General features: G+C 41.6%; 1 protein-coding gene across 8 annotated transcripts in view; it reads right to left on the reverse strand.

The window, feature by feature from the left end:
- Positions 1-24,210, reverse strand: part of tcf4 (transcription factor 4) — a 148,555-nt gene that overhangs the window by 14,761 nt on the left and 109,584 nt on the right. For all 8 annotated transcript variants that reach the window (XM_028417384.1, XM_028417383.1, XM_028417386.1 and 5 more), the window contains 7 exons: positions 11,793-11,898; positions 10,832-10,980; positions 10,550-10,694; positions 6,489-6,559; positions 6,263-6,341; positions 3,828-3,907; positions 3,369-3,578 (listed from right to left, as the gene is read on the reverse strand). In XM_028417384.1, the coding sequence (XP_028273185.1) occupies positions 3,369-3,578; positions 3,828-3,907; positions 6,263-6,341; positions 6,489-6,559; positions 10,550-10,694; positions 10,832-10,980; positions 11,793-11,898 (840 nt within the window). The remainder of the gene's footprint in view (positions 1-3,368; positions 3,579-3,827; positions 3,908-6,262; positions 6,342-6,488; positions 6,560-10,549; positions 10,695-10,831; positions 10,981-11,792; positions 11,899-24,210) is intronic.

Genomic DNA, 24,210 nt, shown 5'->3' on the forward strand with positions numbered 1-24,210 from the left:
TGTAGGCAGTGTAGAGTATTAAAAGGCATTAGTGTGTTTTACAGCAGACTGATGCAGATTATGATCCATTTCACTTACTATAACACTGCTTAATGGAGAGAGAAAAAGAGACTTCTCTCTCCCGTTAACCTCTCCCCTCCTTTTTTGAATCCCTCTCTAAACTGAGCCGCCATGCAGTAAAATAACTAGCGTGACTTAAACACATCATCAGAAGCAGACAGCAGAACCGAAACACATTCTCAAACCTTCAGCAAGGCTCTGGACTAGCGGCGCTTTCTCCTCCCATTGAATTAGTTTCAAATCAGATCACATTTGGTTAAATGTCACGTCGCTCCGTCCCTGTGTTGTTCATCTGTTTTCTGGAGGTGTTGGCAGAGTGTTATGCTGTGATCTATGCTTTGATATCAGGCCAGTCATTGTCCAAACTCACTTTGTGTTATACGAACATGCAGCATGCCTAAAAGACAAAAGACAATGCTGGAACATATGCATCTACTCTGTTTACATATTCTTATGTGTGTGTATATACGATGCACTCATGCCTATGTGCTGGACATGTGTCTTTGCCTCTCTCTCTCTCCACCACATCGGTCTACCACCTGTTTTCCCAGAGTTATGACCTCAGCCTGCAGGCGTTTCTGCCTAACACTGCCAAACTACATACAGCTGTGTGTATGTGGATGTATGTGTGTGTGTGTGTGTGTGAGAGAGAGAGAGAGAGAGGTACAACTAGACTGGTAGATCAAAACATTAGGACAAATATGTAATAAGATAAATATGTAAAATAAGACAAATGTGTGTGTGAGAGAGGATCAAAGATGAAGAAAGAGGAGTGACATCTGCAAGAGACTTAACAGAAAAACAACAAGTGAAAACAGAAGACTGGAAAAGAACGGGACTGAAGGAGGAAAAAATATAAAAAAAGAAAAAAAGAAAGCAAAGAGAATGTATGTAGAGCCATTATAAGGAAAACAGACACCCTTCTCAGTACCAACACAATGGCATCATTTCAGAGCTGTCGTCACTCCTTCCTCTCTATTATTTCTATTTTCCACTTGTTTCCTTTTTTAATGTATTCATATGGAGTCTCTTCCTTTCAAACTTCCTGTTTTTGTGGTAGAAACACTGCGTGTGTGCATTTGTGTGAGCTGCAAATTACATGAACACATGTATCATGTTGAATAGTTACTGAACTGAGTGATGATGATGATGATGATGATGCCCGATCATGCTAACAGTGTAGTCTGCACCTCTGTTCTGAAGGAGCTGCGTAACACACATGTAAATGTTGCTTAAAAAAAATAAAAACATTATCTGCCGCAACAGCCGTCTTCTTATAAATGTGATTATATAACTTATATAACTTATTTGCCATTGGTGTTGTTTGTGCTACAGTGGCCTGCACCACCACCACCCGATCTTCTCTAACAGGACATGAATGAAAATTCGATAAACAACATCACTCCGGCCATGACATAGCTTCACATATAGTATAATTATATAAGGTGCTTCTGCAAAATGATCCAGTCCTGATTATTAAAATGGGAATGACACAACTCCCTACAATGTTTGGCTTTGTGTCCCCACAGTGTGATGTTAACCAGCCGCATACACCCCCCCTTTGCTCAGAGTGTGTGTGTGTGTGCAGTTATAGAGCTGCTGTGTTTTCAGCCTTACAGTAATGAGCCTGTTTTTTCTCTCTCTATCAGCCAATAATCCAGAGGCTGAATAAACACACACACACACACACACACACAAGGATCCTAATCACAACACATGGAGCCATTTATGAGCTTCTGTGTGAGTGTGTGTCTGTGGTGCGTGTGTTTGAAAGGGTCCATAAGTAAACAGTGTTTTTCAGCATTCATCATTCACTTTATTCTCTTTTTCCACTGGTTGCATAAAAAAAACATGCCTGAATTGTTTTTGGACTAATTTCAAGACTAAACTGAAAAGTAATTTATAAAAACATTAACCTTAACAAGAAGTAAACTCAAAATGTTTTCTTGGGCTGGGCCTCAACATCACTTCATAAAGTCAAACAAAGATTAGTATTAGCAGAGCACAGAGGTCCTTAGAGGCGATTTCAAGCAGTTTGTAGGTATTTCCCTTCAATTTTACACCAATTTTTACTGCAAATTCAGAATTACATCATGAATCTAACACACTCCTCTCTCACTTTTTTTTAGTGTCACAACATAGCTGCTGCCTGAGTCAGTCTGCAGTTTGGTGCAGGATGAGTAGCATAAAATGACCTCATCTGGCTTTGTAAGATTAGAATAAGTTGCACCAGATTGCCCAGAGGATCCTGATAAAATTCTTAGTAAGTGTCATTAAAGCAGGAAGGACAAAAAAAACACACACACATGTTTGCAGAGAGACAGACAAAGGTGAGAGGACAGTGATGCAACAGACTGAGCTGCAGGAGAGAGAGAGAGAGAGACAGCTGGACAGACATGCGTGAGAAGAAGATAATCTCTGTGGGAGCCAGCCAACGTGTGCATGCACACACAAACATACACACACACACCCCTCCATCACAGGCAGGTGCTCTCCATTTAGAAAACAACACTTCAAAGTAAATGCTTTGACAAAGAACAGAGACAGAGGGACAACCCTCCCTGACTGCTTTACTGTACCGTGCAGTAAAGTGCTGCTGGCTCCCCCTACAGCCTGTGTGTTCATTATGCAAGACTCAATACAAAAGTGTTGGAACAGACACACACTACTGTATTTTTTGCATAAGAATGAACTGCACCTGAAATGTCTGCAAGTGTGCACAAACCTCAGCAGCATATGATGTGTCAGAAACTAGTGCATGGATAAGATTACATTAGGCTAATGTGACTACAAAACTAAAGAGTAGAAAACAGTCAAACTGGGACAGAGCTCAGCCTTTAATATGTAAACAACTTCAGTCTGACTGAACAAGTTGAAGCATCTGGAGGTGTTTAGACTGTGTGCTGTATTTCATAAGGCTCTCGCTCGCTCTCTACCTACTACATCCCCTTATGTCACACAGCTGCTTGGTTCTTTATGTTTATTGTTTCAAGTTGACAAAAAAAAAGCCCTAAACATGGAAAAGATTACGGCTGTCTCACTTGATGTTTTCACTTTAAACACCCCCTCCTTCCTTTTCCACATCATTGGTCAATTGAAATATCTGGTTAACCAATCGCAAAGAAAAGTTTGTTTCTGGGTTTGTCTTTGTCGAGTGCTGAGGAAGACATCATCCATTCAAGTTTATTTTCAATTATCAGCACTAGTATTATTACTATTCTGATTATAAAGCTGGTTTTATAGTCTTATCTCCTTTTTTCCTTTTCCAGGGTGATATTATTACACTAAAGACAGAAAAACAGTCCTACCATGAGGGAGTGTCTGTTGGCCGATAGCAGTCCCGTCCCGTACCCGCTTCCCAGAGCACCCATGGCACCGTTGTGCGTGTGTGCGGCCCCGATGAGGCTGTGCATGTCGCCGTGACCGCTGGTCATACCCGTCGACGGTCCCACCGCGTGACTCCGCAGTACGTGGATGGCATCGTCCAAACGCTCCAGACGGTCCTCGATACGACTTTGCTGCAGAGTGAAGACAGAATTTATCTAAGTACGCAGATAGCTGTGATGTTTTAAAGCTTCAAAACAATCCAAGAATGAGCTAAAGATTTACATCGTTAGTAAGGTTGGAGCAGACAGTGGTAGGAAGTGAGAAAAACATGCAATGATATAAGAGCCAGTGGAAAAATCCCAGCAAACAATGCTGCTATTTGCACTTTGTGAAGTCAAGGTGAAGGTTAAAAAACATCACATGTATTCAAGTGTGCCCACCAGAGAGTGCAGCGGAGCCTCATAATTTGGCGATGACGCTCCCTGTCCACCATTCCTTGACCAGACGGCTGAACTGGCAGCTAGGAGAGAGCAGACACAGAGACACATCAGGATGCGCATCACAAAACTTTTTTTCTTCTGTACTTGTACTTGTAACTGCAACCCCCTTCATATGCATGTGCGCTCTTTGACAGACCCAGTGCATGCTGGGATAGGCTCCAGCCTTGGGAAAAAATGTCTGTGTGTGGATTTAGAGCCAAAAACCTCTTCTGCTTTGATATGTCAAAAAAGGAAGCCACTTGAGGTGCAGCACCACACAGCACACAAAACGTCTTTACACACGAGGAGACTCTCATTGTACCCACTTGTGGTGCGTGGACATAATAGATAAAGAGACGCGGAAGAGAAAACAAAAACAAACCAACTCATATCTCATAACAAAAATGCTAATATCAGGCTTTTGTCTTTGAAAAGGTACAAGCGGTTGATTAGCATGGGCCCTCTGCTGAATAAACAAGCTTTGTGTCTGTGTTCGTTGCCGCTTTTGTGGCGGCCATCGCTCTGAAGGGTCGCATCTGAATCAACAGGTCTCATTAGCTGGTAGACGGATGAGAGACACGGCGACTTGTGTGAATTTACATTGATATGAGGTGACTGTGTGGAGTCCTTTCAACAGATTTCGCAGGAGGAACAAGAAGAGTGACTGAGTGGGAGCAGGTGAGCAGCTGCGGCTAGGAGCTGACAGGAACGTGCTAGTACTAGACGCTATTATTCTTTATTTTATAGGTCCAGATCTTTTACTCACTCAAATGTACATCTTATCATTCATTAGGGAGCGATACAACAAACAAAGGGCGATCAAATCTGCTTCTCACCTTCAGTATATTAAAGGTCGGGTAGGAGATTTCATTCTGATGCACTTTTTGTTAAATTAGTGTAACTTCTCTTTACAATCCGATAACAACCGATTAGTTCAGCAGTTTCACTTTAAAATGAAGAATATGAATCATCTGTGGAAGCTATAAAACACTAAAAACATCAGCCAATCCTCCGGGTGGATCCTGCACGGAGTATTGGCTGGTTGTCACTCTCTTCCTGCTCTGCGTGCACCAGAGAGGTACGTGCATGATGGCCGAAGTCACAGACCGCAGCTCGTCTTCAGGTAATGCGCGTCCATGTGATTGGGAGGCGTGGCAAATCTGGCAGACTCTCACTGAGTTTTCAAAATCTCCTACCCTACCTTTAAAATGTCACTCAGTCACTGGTAATGTTGGTGTGTCTTGGTCAAGTTGTGATCTCAGCCATGTTGGAACCTGCCCAGGCAGGTAAAGCACTCCATATTCCTCCTCCCCTATTTCCTCCTCTCCTCTCCTCCCCTCTCCTCCCCTCCACTCTGCTCTCACTGCCCTCCGTGCTGATCTCTTCCTTGTAACTCTGATCTCATCTCATTAGCACATGTTTCTCTTTTTTATTGTCTTCCTATTTTGTCTTTTCTCTCCCCTCTCTCCTTTATTCATATTACATGCTCATTTCCATATGCTAATTAATGAATAATCACCTGGGTACATTCATGTGCAAATACAAATATATGTATTAAACGGCAGGGTAAATTACTCCAATGCTGTAAAACACCCTCACAGAATTAGCCTTGGATATCAATTTGCATGTAGTTTGCTCTAATAGGCTTCATTTCTAATTTGTAAAAAGTGGAGTAACTCTGACACAATGATAAACACCAATTATGGTTTAGCAGGCAATATCCTAGGCAGCTATAATGACGAGGAGGAGGCAGGAGGAGGAAGAAGGGAGGGGGCTCATGTTTGCAGAGCCGGTAGGTTTGTGAACGATTTGTCGGAGTGGTGCTCGTAATTAAAGCTATCAGTCACAAGGCGCAGCCGAGAAATATCAAACGGTGTGTGTAGCAGCGACAATTAGAGACAAATTCGACACAACTATTATTAGGAAAAATCATTTTTCACTTTAAGGAGCGGCTAGAGTTTACAGCATCAGCAGAGAGGAGGAGTAATTGGTGGAAATGAGGAGGAAGAGGAGGAGGAGGAGGAGGAGGAGGAGGGATGCAGGGAGGAGACAGCTATTTTTAAAGTGCTTTATGTTGTAGTTTTACAGCAGGTGATTGTGTAGCAAGAAAAGCAAGAAAAGATCAAGATTTTTTTTAATTACATAGTTATTGTCACCTTTTCATTTTAGTCTGAAATCATTTTAAACATGTTAAAGTGGAGTCTCAGGTCCTTTTAGACAAGTTAAGTCCACAGTCCAGAGTCAACTGAAACAAGTTTAAGTCTTAAGTGTGAGTCAGGAGTCATTCAAAATAAGTCAGTAACGTCAGTCCACGTCTTAAGTCCGCTCTGCTTCTTCCCTCTGAAGATGTGGGTTCTGTGTTGGTGGTGACCGGACCATGAACATCATGAGCTTACCTGTGAGGGAAGGCGGGGAGCCGACTGGGGTGGAGGGATTGGATGAGAAGCTGTTGTTCGTGTGATCTGGAGAGTAAATCTAAAAAAAACAACAAAAAAAACATAGGTCAGACAATCATAAAATAATATAGGTAGAATTAAAGCAATATTAAACATTCCAAAAGACTTTACTAGAAATGAATAAAAAGCGTGTGTGTGTGTGTGTGTGTGTGTGTGCTGTACTTACCGATGCGAGTGCTTTCCCTAAGGCATCTCCTGTCTGAGAGCTGCTGGCTGCTCCGCTCTGTGCTCGGTTAGCTGTGACACACACACACACACACACACACAGGGGAAAAACGGGATGTATTCTTGTAAATAAGGATGTTGTTAACTACATATGTAATTATTCAGCCCATCCGTTCCACACTGAAACTGCCAAAACGTATTCATTAGAAGTGGAAATGACACCTTCGCTTTGGAAACAACAGGAGAACTGTGCGTTGAAATTAGAACTCCAATTCTCCGACTTAGATGAATCCAGAGGCGTCACTTGTACACATAATTTTATCTTTTTGGTCATATTCATATTTCTTTCCAAGCTGCTGCATAGATCGCCATCTCACCATGAAAATGTATGTTTGTATGCTGTATGTTGTTTTTGTTTGTTTGTTAACATGACTTCTACATAGCTAGAAGCTACATTCAAATAACGTATCCCATTGGAATCAACACTCATGATTCCATTAGTGTTCTATGGTGATGCCCCGGATGGAGGACAAAAGTGTTCACTGAACCATTTTGTAGGTCTTTTATCCATTTTTGGTAGAGTGTAAGCATGCTGTCCTCTTGATGATGATGCTGTGTGTAGGTCAAATGCTGATTGGCTTAAAAGGTGAACCAGAAGGAGTAGGTGGTTATTTATGTAGACCTTTCTAGCTGTGGGGTGCTTCAGCATCACATGCAAATTGTGCAACTACTGGAAGCAACTTTGGCCCTGTTCACACTGGAGATAGTCAATCCAGCTAGAGTAGGATTGAATCCGGATAGCCTGGATATATGACCGCTAGGTTGTGCCTCGTAATATAAAGAGTCTGTTCAGGCCGTGGTAGGGCCGCATGTGTGCATGCGTCGTGCCTTTTTTTGTCTCGTGTCGCTCGTTCTTTTGTTTTTTTCTGGTTCAAAAAGCAGTTTATTCCATTGTAGCCCTGTCGAAAAAAGCTCGGGGTAAAGCTGTCATTGTTCGACGGTTGTTTACATACAGCTTCTGAATGCGACCCAGACACTGTCCCAGTTAACTGGAAGTATCACATTGCAAGCGGGCCACATTTGTGTTCAGACCTGAGCCAGATGTAAGCCAATCCTGCTAGATCCACCCCCCGAGAGGTGGATTGATATCAATCTGGATATATCCGGATTCGCGTTGTTCAAAAACGTTGAACGGTCTCTGGGTTAAGTGCTTATAGACACAACAACTTCCAGTAGATGATCCCGCTCATTTTGCCATCACAAAGAATGAAGCATGGACAAATATTATACAACAAAGTTTGACTTTTCTGCAGCAGAGGCGAGGAAAAAAGATCAACAACACAAACAAAGTAGCCTACATATCCAGTTGTTTCACATGTTTTTGAACACCATCTGCAGAGCACTGCATAGCACCATTGGAGAACCAACACTGTACCATGCTGGAAGCTTCACACACAGCTGAAGAGGAGGGGAAGTGTTATCAGCTGCTAACTTCACAGTCTTCTGGAGTCTTTGTGCCAGAGACTGACGTAGGCTGTGCTGTTTCTGTGCTGAGAAGTGGCTTCTACTCAATTGTTAAAATTGGATGGTGTAATAAAGCTAAAGATAATAGCTTCCCTCCTCAGCCCTGTTACCTCAAAGGTCAGCACTGCCAAGGCTGAGTCCAAATGGAGGATACTTACTTCTTTTTCATCTAAGCTCACAGCAGAGATTTTCTTCCAGTCTGTGAGCGAACACACTGATCACAGAGCTGATTTTGAGTTCTGAAATTTATTTCCAGTTATAAACGCTGACACGACCGGATCCTTTAGGCTATTCAAGTAATGTGACAAAAATTAGAAACAGACTTTTATAAGAGCTGACAATCAACATGGTTCCAGCGTTTAACTGCCTGACACTGTGTGTTTGTGTGGACTTTAAATATGACTAAATCTGTTTCACACACTCGGAGAGCACAGAGGCCAGGGAGGAAGGAAGTGACCTCACAGGACCAGATGAGCACCCACACACACACACACATTCTGAAATGCTCACAGCTCATCTCTCCCAATAGCAGATCCCAGATGGAAAGTTTACGCTCGCACACACAAGTTAGACACACGCGCACATACAGAACACAGCAAAATAAAAAAAACACGTCCTTTCATGGCAAATGAATCCATTACAGAGATTGGCAGGACTGGACTTCTTTAAGCTGTTACAGAGAAGAGAGACAGGCAGGTAGAGAGACAGACAGGAAGCAGCATATGTTTTGGGGTTAAAGCCTCATGTCTCACTCCTGCCACACCACTGGCCAAGTAAACCATCCAAGGGATTACTATCATACACACACACACACACACACACATACACGCGTATATACACACACAGATCCTCACTTGATGCATAATTTAGAACATATGCAGGAGAAAATCTTTTTCATAAATGAGAGCTTATAGCTACAAAGGAGGAGGGCATTCTGAGGATGAAACTGATTTCTTTTGTCTGTGTCCATCACATCTTCAAAGAGAAAAATATCATTTTCATTTCAAATTACGTTTATTATGACATTTTTATTTTGTATTGCCTTCCTGTGCATTAACTCTTCTTCACATGCTCCCTGTTTACATTGCACAACTTTCTGTTTAACTGGTACGGTTAAGGTGACCCTGCGCTGCAGAACAAAGCAGGTTCAGATGATGGATCGTCCATCGATGATGGGGATGTTTCTTTGTGAACTCTGCTTGTTCTTAGCATCATCTGACTGACTACAGCTCCTGTTCTCTGTGAAGAAACCTAGTACAAAATCAGGCTGAGGCAGAAAGGCTGAAAACACTCAGCATTCATGTGTGAGCACATGTGTCATATGCTTATATTTAAACAACAGCATCATGTTTTTTATTAGCTCATCTTGTGTTTACACTCATCTGCTCTGGTGTGTGTGTGTGAGATCTTTGTGGAATGTTTAAGATGTCTTCTCATGAAAACAAACCTTCTATCTGTTTCTTATTGCTGTCATATTTGTTCTACGGGACTCATAGCAAGGGGTCCACATGGCATGCTGTGTGTGTGTGTGATGTCAAGGTTGTGCCAAACTGAGGTGTTTCTAGGTTTGGCGATACTTTTGACTGACTGACTTCAACAAAAATGTTTCGTCTTTAAGTGATTGAGTCTAATCACTGCAGGCAGACTTGTAGCTGATTATGTGGCCAAAAATAAAAATGAAGACTTGCACTTAGCACCTAGATAAGACACAATTTGACCAAGGATCATATAAACTAAAACTTCAAAGGTTATCTTCAGGCCCTCTGTGGGGTCATGACCATCAGAAGTTTGATTAGAGCCTTATATCTTTGTTTCTTTTGCTGATTATCTTAAGTTTGAGCTGAGCATCCTTTTAGAAACACACACAAACACAGCACAAAGTCATCAATCCCAGAAATCATGTGATTCATCAGTTCTGTAATGAGGATAGTGTATGTTCACACATAGCAGAGCTTCTAAAGTTTTTAAGTTGGCCTCCAGTCAAGTCTCAAAGTCCTTTAGGTCAATCCTGTCAAGTCAAGTCACAAGTCTTTCAGGTGAAAAAGATATGAAGTCAGACTGTCGTGTCAGTCAAGTCCAAGTCTGTAGTCTGTAGTTGGAGTGCAGTAAAATCATTGACAGGAACTTGTGAGCTCACATCAGGATTGTTTTGAGCTAAACATTGGCATGTTTACAATGTAATAAACATGCTAATGCTAGCAGGTTCACCATCTTTGTTAGTGTGCTTGAATGCTGACTTTAACTGAAACTCAGATACCAGGTGTGAATTCTGCCATAAACCAAAGAAGTTCAATTTAAATTTTGTACAAATGATAAGGCTTCATAAAAAGCTATTAATGATACTAAAAATATGACAACCTCATTGCAGCACTAATAAAAATTCTGAGGAAGTCAGCAGGTTTCATCCTCTGGGGAACATGAACATTTGTACAAAATTGATAGCTGAACAACCAATCAGCGTAGAGGAGCCGTGGTAGTAGGCGGGACAAAACCTTAAAAGGAGATAGATAAACATGCTTAAACATGCCGGCTTCTTACCCATGATGCTGTCTGTGCCGTTGGTGGGAGCAGTGCAAGAGGCGGTGCTGTAGTGATTGGCCCCGCCCCCACCACCTCCACTTCTGTGGAAGCTGGACATAGGAGGAAGGCTGGAGCTGATATCTGCAGACTGTGATGGGTAGCTCTGCAGAGAGACAGACAGGGCCAGATGTAACATAAAAACTACAAAACATTACATACCAGCAGAATTTTAATGAATAATTGTCAAGTATATGCTCATAGAATAAAAACAGTGATGTATTTAAACAGAACTTTGCTCACCAGTCTGTCGTGAGGGTGAATCCCGCAGTAGGAGGAGCTCTGGTTGGGGCCATGAGCTGAGTTCCCGCCCCCCAGCATGCTGCCGTGGTAACCCTGCTGGCTCATACTGCTACTACTGCTGCTCCAGGGATCACCACTGTGGTGACCATCTGATAGGGAGACACAGAGTCCCATTGGTCAGCACAAATGACATCACATTTATTCACCTTACATTTAGTGGAGGTACACGGTTACATGTCATGGGCATGGATACTAGAGTAACTGCAGTCTACAAAAGAGACTGCTGCATTGTTGCCTGTAGCCTGCTAGGCTAGCATGTGGCCCTGTTGGATTTTCACTACTACCACTAAAGTAAGTGACAACCTTCGTTATTTATCTTATTAGGTCACATTTCAAAAGTGAGTCCTTCTGTATGGACAGATGTTACAGCATAAATAAATGTTAAAACAGTTGTGACGCCGACCTTGGATGGATTCATGCAACATGCTGCACATCATTTTCAGATCAGTGTTATGTATGTGCTGGGTTAAAAACATTCTTTCTGCTGTCAAACCTTCCTGTGACTCAGTGTGTCTATGTGCAGTTTAGTAATGTGACCCACTTTGTGCACTAACCTGATTTTAGAAAAGCATTCATGAAAATGGGACACCTGGATTCCATCTTCAGGTTAAGAATAACCCGGTTAACATGGATCTGTGCTAGACAAACCTATTGTAGTCTACCCTGTGAGAGTGCATGTGATGTACTGTATATACTTATAAGACACACAGGTAAGAGGGGAAAAAGGTGACTCAGCTAAAAAAAATATGAGTTACTCCGAACATTTGCCATGAGTGGCCATCAGTATCTCCTGTGGGTAGCTGGCATTTAGTTTTCAGTCAATTTACTATCCACAATGTTTTCAAGATGCTAACAGTGGGAGGTTTGATGAGGGACAGACATTGCTTGTGTTTGTGTGTACCTGGCATAAAGAATGAACTTGGGAAGCCAGTACTGGGAGGTTTGGAGGAGGGATAACCCGGTGAGTCCCTGTTGTAGTCGGCTGTACTGGCAGAAGGAGCGTACACCTGCGAACACACAAAGAAACATGGAAATGTAATCAAAAAATCACATCTTCTCATTTACTTAGATGATCGTAAGACCTTCCTATGTCTCACTGAATAAATACACCACTTCCTTAGCTGTCGTCAGTCTCTGTCAGCTTTTTATTTCTAAGATTTATGGCTGCTTATTTTCTCTTTAGCCTTACTTGGTAAATTGATTCTGTTTAAATGTTTTAAAACATTTTACATATGATATTTACTTTTTAATTGCATAGTATGCTTAATAAACTTCAATCTAATCAATCTAGTTTCTTTTATAGTCACAGGCATCCAGTGGTAACTACGGCAACCACCGCATCGACTGCAGAGTGCCTGTGCTGCAGTGACTAGAACATAGTTACTAATATACACATCAAGCACATTTCTGTCAGTCCACCTCACGCTCCGACCGGTTTGATGAGTAAAAGAACAAAGCATTGTGTGAGCAGCTCCTCTCAGAGGGCAGGCGGCAGCACAGCAGTCATGAAGGAAACATGCAGCAACATGAAAGGAACTGCAAGCCCGACCAGCAGCCTGTCATCACACAGGACGTTCCTCTCCAGCATCACAGCAACTGCATGAGAACACAATGTCTGAGTTTGGTCATGCCTGCTGGGGGTCCCCACAGCATGCCTCTCTCTATGTGTGTGTATGTGTGCGCACACACATAGCGTGCGAACACTCAGCCATGACGCTAGCCTGGTCTGCATGACGCAAACTCCGAAACAGCTGTTGAAAGTGCTCTTCTCTCTCTCTCTCCCACTGATTCATATTAAAATGAAAATCCCCTCTCCACAGCTACACCTAATCTACCTCGATCCCCTACCAAAGACATGGATTGTTTTGTCAACTTTATAGTATTTGCATATGGATGGAACACAGATGTGGTAAAAAAAAAACAAAAAAAAACAAATGTGATGATGAAGCACAGAAGGAATAAAAAAAGAAAGATGAAAAAGAAAGCACTTGGGGGCATTATAAAAATACATCATCTCACTTCCCACTCTCCCTGAGAGAAATGATTAAAAACAGAAAACAGCTTAAAAGAGTTTCAGTCAAACAAAAACCTCATGACTTTTTCAAATCACACAAAAAAATTGAAACAAAAAAATAGAATCTTCTGATTTCTTTAAAACAGCTGCATCCGATCCTCTCACAGGAAGATGAGGAATTTATTGCTTAAAACAAATACAATTAGCATCATCAGCACTGACTGGATAGCCACACAAACAGTGGCCTTGTCAGAGTGTCATGCAGCCATTGTTTGGTTCACTGTTTGTGCGACGCTAAACTTTCATATTACTCACTGCACATTATTGTGATGGAGTTTTAAATTTATAACTGAATTATCTGGCTGGATAACTACTTAAGCATCAATCAGAAGCAAAAACACACGATCCTCAGATCCTCACCCCACCCCCTCCTAATGTAAAAGTAACTTATCCTGAAAACAAAACAGCCACAGAGGGCGCTACCACAGCTATATACAGTACAACAAGAGGAGACGGGAACATCTGAGTCATTTAATGCACACACACACACACAAAGCATGCCACAGATGTATGAGAAGCTCATCAGCTGGACGTTGATACTTTCCCACATGCACCTTACATGAGTCTAGGCAACTAAATCCTTCATGTTTCCTTCACACACACACATACACACACAAAATCCCCCTAAACCTCTTCCTCCTCTTCCCCTCTGACAGTTTTTGCTCTGATCATAAAACCACATTTACTGACCCAAAGCTTGTGCAAGAATACACACATACAAATGCACACACACACACACACACACACAGAGAGAGAGAGAGAGGGAGAGAGAGAGAAACACGCAGACACAAACACGCCTGTTTGTGTTGTTCCTGTTGAAAACATTTAGATTTATGTCTCCTGCGGTGCAGGCATATTTTCCCATTGAATGTGCTGTTAGATTAGTGACGAAAGCCTGTGATTTGTGTGTGTGCATGTCTGTGTGTGTGTTTGTGTGAGTGTGTGTTACAGACAGACGGGAACAGGTGCAGAGTGTGTTCAAGACTGAAGAATGTAGAGACACAATAACAACCTCACTTCCTGCAGCCTGTAAAACTCTCACACACACACACACACACACAGAAGTATCAGTATTCCCACAGTTAGTTAGGGACCTTGAGCCAATGAGAAAAACTGTTGTATATTCACTGACAAGTGCAAGCACCAGAAATGAATGTCACACCAGTGTATGTCCAATCCGTGACCTTCAGATGGAACTATTTACCATAAAGCTTTAATTGCTTATGTGAAATTCAATGACTCAAACTGGGAATTAGTTCAAACTATCTGAGATTTCCACTGTAATAAAAGCAGCAGTCATAACATAAACCAGTTTGAGTGAAATTATAATTCAGAAGAACCAGAACATGTGTCAATCAAAGTTACATGGAACATAAAAGACACTGGTAGAACCAGTTCACAGGCTGCCACTGAAAAAAATAGGTTTACAGATAGAACCCAGGTGGTTAAAAGAGAACAAATACAATTTGGTATTAGAGAAGCAAGTCCTAACTAACTTATTTTAGAGCTGGATCCTACTAAATCCAACATGGCTTATCATCCTTTATACCCTATAGCAAACAACTGACCAAACAACAGCCATAAATCAATATTAGGTCAAGATAGGAGAGTTTGACAGATCGATTTCTAACGTTACAGATAGGAGAGTTTGTCTGAAGTTCCACACCAGTTCTGTGTACAGAACATACAAAGCAGTTTAATGTGCTAGTGGGACAGGTTGTGTAAAAAGATGATCTACAGCACAGTAGAGTCCTGATAGAATCCAGTAGAAGTGGTTTTGCAACGCTTGACGGATTCTGGGAATCTTCACAGAACATGAAACATCGCAGATTTCATCAAAGCTTTCTTCTGCGTCGCCCGCAGCAGCACCAGAAAATAAAGCTACATTCCAAGGAAAACTGATTCCTCATGTACACACACACACACACACAGACAGAATGTATTCAGAGTAACCAGCTGTGAAACCCACCGACCTGAGATGAAGGTGGAAGGACAGCAGAAGCAGCATTCGAACTCAAAATGAGTGAAAAGGGCGTTCATTATATTAAATGATCTTGATGTAGTCAATTTAACACACAAACAGGTGTCTTCAGCAGTACCAACGCCGACAACTTAGGTATTGATCTTTTCATAAAAAGTGAGAACACACAAAGAATGCTGTTTCCTGAGTGTGAAAGGATGAAAAGAGAGAAAAGGTCCATTTTCTCTGAAGTGTTTCTGTTTTAAATTGTTGACAATGATGGAAATGCAGTTGGGCGCTGAAGGATTTTGTTAGAAAGACAGAGTGGAAAAAACAATAAATAGAACTGAATGAAATGCCCAAAAAAATTGGATGCAGATAAAAAAACAAACAATAAAATGAAACAAAAGAGAAAAATAGGCAGAGAAAGGAAAAGAAGGCTTTTGTGTCTTTGCTCAGTGTTTGATGCTTCTTCTGCCAGTCGTTCTCTCCAAATGTGGGGAGCATCTGTTCAGCCTCCCTGACTAACCTCTGCTCTGGAAAAAAAGTGATGAAAAGGCAACAAGTGGACATCTTGCTTCTTCTCCTGACTTTTCTTCGTGTGGTGAAAATATGCATCACGACCTAAAAAAGCCTAAATAACAATGCTAGCAGTCCATTGTATCCATATGGTGAATGATCAATGACATCAAGTCAGCAAAGACGTTCCATCTTGTAGAGATCTGAATGTGCTGTAAGCTATGGCTAATGTTGTGGAAAGCCTTTCCGGGATGGGAGAAAATGATTAAAAAAAAAAAAGTCAGTAGATTATCAGATCTCTACAGGCTTCTGCAGTAAATTTCACGGCAATCTATCAGAAAGACAAATTTCATATGCTCATAGCTACTAGAGGCCAAAGATGTCCGTGCAGATGGATGGGTCAATAAAGAGCCAGACTGTGACGTCTCACTGTGATCACAATCGCCGACAACTGAGGTCAATTTAAGGCTTCACCTCCGTGGATGATGTGCTGCACAGAAAGCACCAAAAAAAATGTGTGTTCATTTCCCTCATCCTCCATAAGCCTTCATGCATAATTTGTGTTGTTCAGCTACAACAACAGAGATGTCAGTGAGGTGGTTCCTAGGGAATGAAACAAGTCTATAAATGCCACTTACTGTAGTAAATAAAGAAGCAGGAAAGTTTTGTTCATAAACTCAAAACAAACTTCATTCACAGAAATGGGAAATCTGTGTGTTATATTCAGGGCAGAGCCAAAGACGCTGCACATCCAAGATCTACAAGGCATGCCATTTAGAAATAAAAACAAAGGACGGCCAAATGTGAGTGGAAAAACAACGGAAAAACAACCCGCTCCATATTTAGAGCTGTAAACGTCAGCTCTGATCTGTCCTCAATTAAACAAAACACACAACAAGAAAAATTTGCATTTGGTTCAATAAAAAGACTTAAATATGTCTCTCTCTGTCTTTTAGTGTCTCTCGCTCTCTCTCTCTCTCTCTCACACACACACACACACACAGTTTACCACGCTTCATCCAAAGCAGATGTGCTGGAATGTGAACACTCAAAGGAGCAGTCACGAAACCTCTTGACAGACACACACACAATCTCTCCCTCTCACACACACACTCTCTCTCTACCACGCGCGCACACACACACACACACCCACACAGGCAGCTGCACCTGTGCCTTTCCAGTTTTTTTCTCTCTTTGTCTCGCTCTCTCTCCTCCTCTCTGTCCTCTGCCTCTCTCATTTCTAACAGGCTGGTTTCACTTTCATCTCGTCTTTATTCACCTTTACACAAACTGTTCAACACCGCAGCAACCAGGGATACGTCTAAGAGGCTCCAAATAACTGTTTGAATAGTCAGTGAAGTCATGATCTTGCAAAAGGTTAATGTGGCGGTGAATATAAAAAGGGAAACATCCATCTCTCCTACTGTACCCTACTGTACCCTGCTCCCATCTCACACACCCACCTCCACCTGGAGATCACACTTTTTTTTGTTCATTTTCATTCAACACTCGTGCCACAAAGGGCAGACGTGGGAAAGCGAATCAAACACACACCGCAGACGGATCAAACATATTTTTTGGAGGTGGGGGGGGGGGTTCTGTTTTTTAGATGTATTTTTATAGTGGAGATCTGAGCCGCGGCCTCGGAATCCTCTGAAGGTTAATTATGTTCCTGATTCAAAACACATGGAGGGAAAAACTCCGAGTGTGTGTGTGTGTGTGTGTGTGTGTGAGAAAGCGGAAGGAAATCCCACCCACCACCTCCAAGCCGAGCCCTTTTATTCTACCAACCTGCAATTGCACTAATGTGAACCAGATGTACACATACACATACGTACACACGCACACACTCAGAGTTTGGAGCATGGCTGCCTAATTGACACCATATGATGAAGTATGGAAAGAAAGAGAGGGAGAGAGAGAGAGAGAGAGAGAGAGAGAGAGGAAGGAAAGAGAGAGCTGCTCAAAAGATACAAAATACAGTAAAAGAGAAAAATATCAGTATCATATGGAGATCGAGAAAAATAGAAGTCTAAGAAACAGGGGATAAATAACAAAAACAAAACGTCTTTACAGCAACACAACAGACAATTTGACACAGACAGAAAAGAGTGTCAGAAAGAGGGATGACAGAAAGAGAGACACACACACATCTGCAAAAATACTTGGGTGTAATTGAAAACATGCAGAGCCTCCACACACACTCGCAGTGAGTTTCATGGACCGAAACACATTCTTCAACTCACTTGTAACACACACACACACACACACTCTCACACATGTTCCCTGTGGAGCTCAGGCTTCCTGTGGCTTGATTAGAGCCCCCTATGTGAAGACAAGTGGACTCAGCGTGTGTGTGAGTGTGTGTGTATGTGGGTGCACGCTTTAGCGCGGTGCACCTGTGACTGAAGGGGGGTCGAATTTCTCAGACAGAAAACACTAGGGGGCCGGACAAAAAAGGGAGAGTGGCGTGTGACACATGAGTGAACGGCTGTGAATTTTTTTTGCATTCAAATGTGTGTGTGTGTGTGTGTGTCCGTGACCAGAGAATGAGGAGTGTGTAAGTGAGAACAGGGAAAGGATAAATTGACCAATGTGTGAGTGTGTGTGTGTGTGAGTGTGTAGAGGAACAGTTCAAGGAGGAAAAAGGCAATCCATGGCTTCCTCATAGAGAAAATAGATACACACATGCACACACACACATTTGTGGCACTTTTTCCTTCAGAGAGCAAATGACGTTTTCACTAATTCTTACGAAAAAGTCCCTCCCCTCCTCTCCGGCAGACTGTTTATCTATTATTTACTGGTGTTCTCCCTCAGCAGTAACCCAGTTAGCAGCATCCTCTCCTCACCCTCAGTCAAAATAGCTTGACACTACAAGACATTACAGTTACACGCATTTTTTTTACAGCAAAGGAATCAGCTTTAGCTCCTTTAACATCTCCACCAAGAGCCAGAATGTTGTTGCACTTTTATACACATCAAGTGATGATTGATAAAAACAGGGTCAAAATAAAAACAAATAAAAAAAGCAAACAAAAACAGGAAGCTGCATGTGGATAAATAAAACTAAAAAGAAGTGAAACGGCAAATTAAGGAAAACTAAACAAATCAGTAAAAAGAAAGTAAAGAAGAAGAAGGGATGTGTGGCATGTTTACACTGCGGCCTGTAAATGAATTCAAGATGGCGCCCGGTCTCGCCAGGAGCCACAACATCAAAGAGTCAGACAGCCAGTGAAGTCACAGCGATTTAATTGACCACTAATTACACTGAATTAGCCCTAAGACAGTGTGTGTGTGTGTGTGTGTGTGTGTGTTTTCAAGGACCTGTCTATATATATATATATATATATATATATATATATATATTATAAACTGGACTGAACGCATATCAACATTAACATGTGTGTGTAAATGAGATTTTATGTAATTTAATGTGATTTCTGCAAATGACTTTCACTTATTTGATTCCATCTTTTCTTTTTCCGAGCATCCCATGTCCATCCATCCACTCCAGGAAGGAGCTTTCATGTCGTCATATGTCCCACCAACAGGCTGCTCACCGTTCCCACAGCTGAAGGTGACATGTCCAAACAAAAGTACTGCTACTGTCTTTGACAATAAAAGCTACAACCTGAAAGTCTACTAAAGAGGTTCAAGAACTGACTGCAGCTCTATATCAATAAAAAGCTCCCAGGTAAAGAACAGTGATTTCTTTTTTTTCAGAAAATGATCATCTAAACAAGTATCAATAGTTTCCTGTTTGTTTCACTTCCATTGGTTTCATCCATACTGATGAGTTGGCTCTCTGTGTGTATGTGTGTGTGTGTGTAATATCGCAACCTTTCACATCTCCTTTCCCAGGAAATTGAGTATCCTCTTCTCATCACATGCACACACACACACACACACACACACACACACAGGAACATTTCAGTGATGGGGGAATATGGAAGCTCAAAGCAAACATAATGTGGCTTTATAATGTCCCCCCTGACACAGGAAATAGCCAGAGGTCTGGGAATGAGTAAGGGTGTGTGTCTGTGTGTGTATGTCTGTGTGTGTGTGTGTGTGTGTGTGTGTGTGTGTGTGTGTGTGTGTGTGTGTCGAAATACCCATCAGAGGAAGGAAATAACGAATAGGCATTGCGGCTTTTCAGCGCACCAAGGGCTCCATAACAGTGCACGTGCACACACATGCAAGCTGCAGTATATTCTCATTATTCTATTAAAACCCACATATTTGCATCTAATTTCCAATGAGAGTAGTGCTTTTCATGACATTATCAACATTTCATTTTATTTCTTTTTATCATTAGGAAGCTGTGGCAAACCTGCTAGCAGAGCTCTGTTCACTTTTGAGATCAAAATAAATGTCACTGTCCACATCGGGGAAATCTGCTTTTGAACACACATTGCCAGAAGACAAAAAGATGCTTCTGGCAAGAAGCTGATGCTGAAAGAGGCATTTTATCATGTAAAAATAATCAAAAATCAATGCTGTTCATTTCAGACAGGCACCTAAAATCCACACAATAGAGGCAGGAGGCACTGAGACACTGAGGACTATAATTCATACACTATAGACACTTTTGGCTTCACAAGTTTGTTTAATTTTATAAAAAGTGTGTATTTTAAGGCTCTTAAACATCAGTAGTGGCTGCAACGATGCTTCAAATGTATAAATGAGATGAGGAGGCATGAGGAGGACTGATGCATTCCATACTTTCTTTTCACACTAGAAGATAGAGAGCGGCCATGATAGAAAAACAGAAACTTCACTGGGTAAGGGGCCATTCATTAATCTGCTATATAATCATCCTGTTAATTACTACACTTGATAAAAACGCCTCTTAACCTTTAAGAGCCTCAGATGAATTACACTTCACACATGCATCCCTTATATTACTGAAACCAAGTGTTTTGCTGCGTGGTGTTTGGGCCCCTGAGGTCCGGGGCCTCGAGTTACCTGCAGAAGTGCTGTGTGGAATATTTTATCAATACAATCACTTTTTTTTGTAAAAATACACCTGATGAAATTTTTAATATAATTTAATGGATTTTAACATTTTGTTAAAATTGTAACAAAAAAATCATATTTAATAGAGACCAGTGTTTTAACTTGTGCCATTGCTGCTACTTTGATACATAATAACAGTTAAGGCCCCTGCAGAAGTGCTGCCTCTCTGAAGCTATTGCACATAAATGTGTTGTGTGTGTGTGTCTGCATGCTCTCCCCATCTGTGCAAGTGAATAACAAGGCTGTTTGTATGTGTGTACACATAGTGCCTGTGTGTGTGTGTGTTGGCATGCAGGGTTTCAGGCCCAGAGAACAAAAACATTTCTCCACAGGTGCCGACTCTTTACGAGTCTCTTCCACACTCATTTTATTAGCCGCCCATTTTCTTTTCAACCACTAGGACTTTTTTTTTTTTTACACCACACATTTTTTTCCTCTCTCTCTCGCTCTTTCTCTCTCTTTTTCACCAATTTCCTTTGATTTAATTACTGCCACATGCTGCCGACTGCCTGCGATCGTTAGCAGGAGAACCAACTCAACCCCACTCGGCCTGTCAAGACATCGTCTGCTTTGACAGGCCGAGTGGGGAAGACAGAAAACAAGGAAATAACACACACACAGAGGCCTGGTCAAGACAACAGATGCACGAATAGCTCTGAATTGCTATACATAAGAGAACTCACATTACAAAGACCGACATATAAACATACTCCAGATAATTAAAGTGAAAGAAAGAAGCCTGACATAAAGATGGACAAATGGAAAACAGATGACACTAAATTGGTACTGAGCCACTTGGCACTCATTAAGAGGTTTTTTATAAATAATCAATTACTGAAGTAATTAAGAGCAATCTTTAAGTTTCAGACGCACACCTTTAACACACACTAACCCACAAACACAACATGGAAAATGTTTATATCTCATGAAACCTCTTGAAGCTCTGTTGGTGTTGTGCATTAAAGGACAGTTGCCGGTTTGAATCCCAGACTCCGGGGATAAATCTAAAACAGCAGCACTTCTCCCTAAAAGATTAAAGGATTGCATTTTTACAGCTATTTTTACCCAAAGTACTTTACAATGTGCCTCTCTGCAACTAATGGACTACATACTCCACCTCCTGAGCCACAACTGCCTCGACCTCATTACCTCAACTGGGACGATATGTTCAGGGGAAAAAAACAAACATTTTTTCTTTCAAGACTGGGGATGATTCACATATTTAATCGATGTTTTCCAGCCAAAATTCTGGAAAAAGTAAAAAAACAAAAAAATCGCAATATGACCTTTTGCAAAGTAGACCTACTGTTGGTATCACCAACACCACTGACCCACCAACAAACAGACTGCCCACAATTATACTTATTTGGATTTAGGCAAATACCTTTCGAAGGAATCTCTTAAGAGTTATTCATGGATAAAGTATGTTTCTGTTGAACTCTAAAGCCCTCCTCCAACCCTTTGTTTTCCCACTACTATGCTATTAGACTATTCAGTTAATGATTGACCCCTGATGTACTTCCATCTAATTTTCCATATCAGCGATTTGGACAAATCATCTGTTTCCAACTCTTTATGACATGTTCTTCCTCCAAAATGTTTACTTTTCTGAATCCAAACAAAATCAGATTTTATTTCTAATCTTGTTGATTGACCTCAGGCTGAGAACCACTGTTGTACAAGTCAGGATCCAAACAAGCTCATCATATATAGAAAAAAATATGGAAGAATCAGGAGGAGAAAATCAGAAAAGAAGTGAGAAGGAGCCATAAAGAGAAGCAAGCATTTTTCATTGGTTGTTTGCCACCTCCATGACAAACACACTCATCACACATGCACACACAAACATGTCCCCTCAGCTGACATGGTGGCAGCCGGCCCGACAGCCAATCAAAATGCCCGTTGCAGGGCACGCGGCCAATAAGACCTCTGCTCTCTGCGGTAGCCAAGCTGTCAGGGTGAGAACAAGTGTGTAGGAGGCAGCAAGTGTTTGTGTGGCTCGACGCACATGCACACACACATTTGTACCTCTGATCATGCTGTCAGTCACTTATCTTTCTCAGCTGTTATATTCCTTTAATCCATTCACATCTACAGTAAATACACGCACACAATATACCTCCATTTATAGCTGCAGTATTTTTTCCTCTTCTTGCATTGAATGTTATTTTTTCCTGTGTTTGTTATTATTATTTTTCCAGTTCTTCTTTGGTGTTTCGAAACTTGGCGGTCATCCACGCTGAACCTGCTCCCCCCAAATAAAGCTTCATAAATAAATCATGACTGTGTAAATAAATTAAACTCATGACACACATTCAGTCAGAAAGGTCACGAGCTGAACACATGTGCATCACCTTGGATACACACGGGACGTCCAGCGGGCCAAGATGCTGTAAACAATCAACTCTGCAGCAAAATACTGACAGGTGTAGAGAAACACACATAAAACTTATCCGAGTTCAAGATTGTCTGTTTCTCCTCTAAGCTGCCTTTTCATTATAATCATATTTCGACTCGAAAGTTTCAAAACACGACCAACGTCACCAAAGCGCTAGGTCACAGGGACTCCGTTGCCGAGGCAACGCGCCGGCAGGCACCTAAGCCGAGCCAAAAGCTAAGATGGCTGCCGTGGCATGTTAATTATTGAAGAGGGTGCAGAAGGAGAGAGAGAGAGAGAGAGAGAGAGAGAGTCGGGAGCAGTTGCCGGTGGGATGCTGGGTCACAGTGATCCCGTTGCCATGGCGATGCAAGCTGGCGACGGGCACCCAGGTCTCAGCTCGATGTAACATGGTAAGCAGCGTGTCGGGGCACATGCACAAACCAAAACCAAATGCTAAGATGGCTGCCGCAGGAGGAGAGGACTTTCACTGATGATGTCTTATAATGCAGCCGGTTTTTCTTATTTACATTTTGCAGATGCTCTCTCTGCCTTTACAAACAAGTTATACAGAGTGAGCTTCAGCCTCTAATGCTGTCCTCCAGGTCACAGAGCCATTTTCACTTTTAACCATCCACATAAAAACATGTCCGGCTCAGAGTCAGAGCGTGCTGAAAATCCATAAAATACACCTGTTCTCCTGTGTTTTTTTTCCTCTCTCTCGCCCTTCACTATAAATGTACAGCGGCAGTTAGACTGAGAGTGCTCTAAAGCACTAAACATACATTAACACACTTAATCCTTCATCTTTATCATTTTGGGTTTGCAGGGATTTTAACCTTTGACCCTCTTCAAGCTGAGAGGCGGCCATTAGACCATCCGGTTGCTGAGTTACATCATCGGATATCTTCATGTTGATACACAATCATAAATCGTTTTACAGGGCTTTTATGGTGCTGATAAAACCCAGAGTTTGAATAAGAGGACTGCAGGTGACAAGCTGCTAAAAAGAGTTATTAAGAAGGGCCAAAAGGGGCACTTCATATGAATATAAATGTCCAATCCGGCTCGCCAAACATAGAAAAACTACCTCTGATAAAATAACAAGTTTGTAATGAATACATCATAGAAGATAATCTGTCCTCTTTCTTCTTGGAAATTCCTTTAGCATAACACCATCTACAATGAATACAAAATCTAATTAAAGGAGCTAAAACCCTGAGACAGATATGATTAAACACAATATCATTATGCAAGATGTAGTTTAAAGAGCACACAGAGACCTCAGTGTCCCACAGATGGTGGACTCAGTTAATGGAAAATGTTTTCTGAGCTTGTTTATATCATCTGATCTAAATTTGAACATCCTT

Source organism: Parambassis ranga, chromosome 12 (genome assembly GCF_900634625.1).
Source record: "Parambassis ranga chromosome 12, fParRan2.1, whole genome shotgun sequence".
NCBI classification, from domain to species: domain Eukaryota; kingdom Metazoa; phylum Chordata; class Actinopteri; family Ambassidae; genus Parambassis; species Parambassis ranga.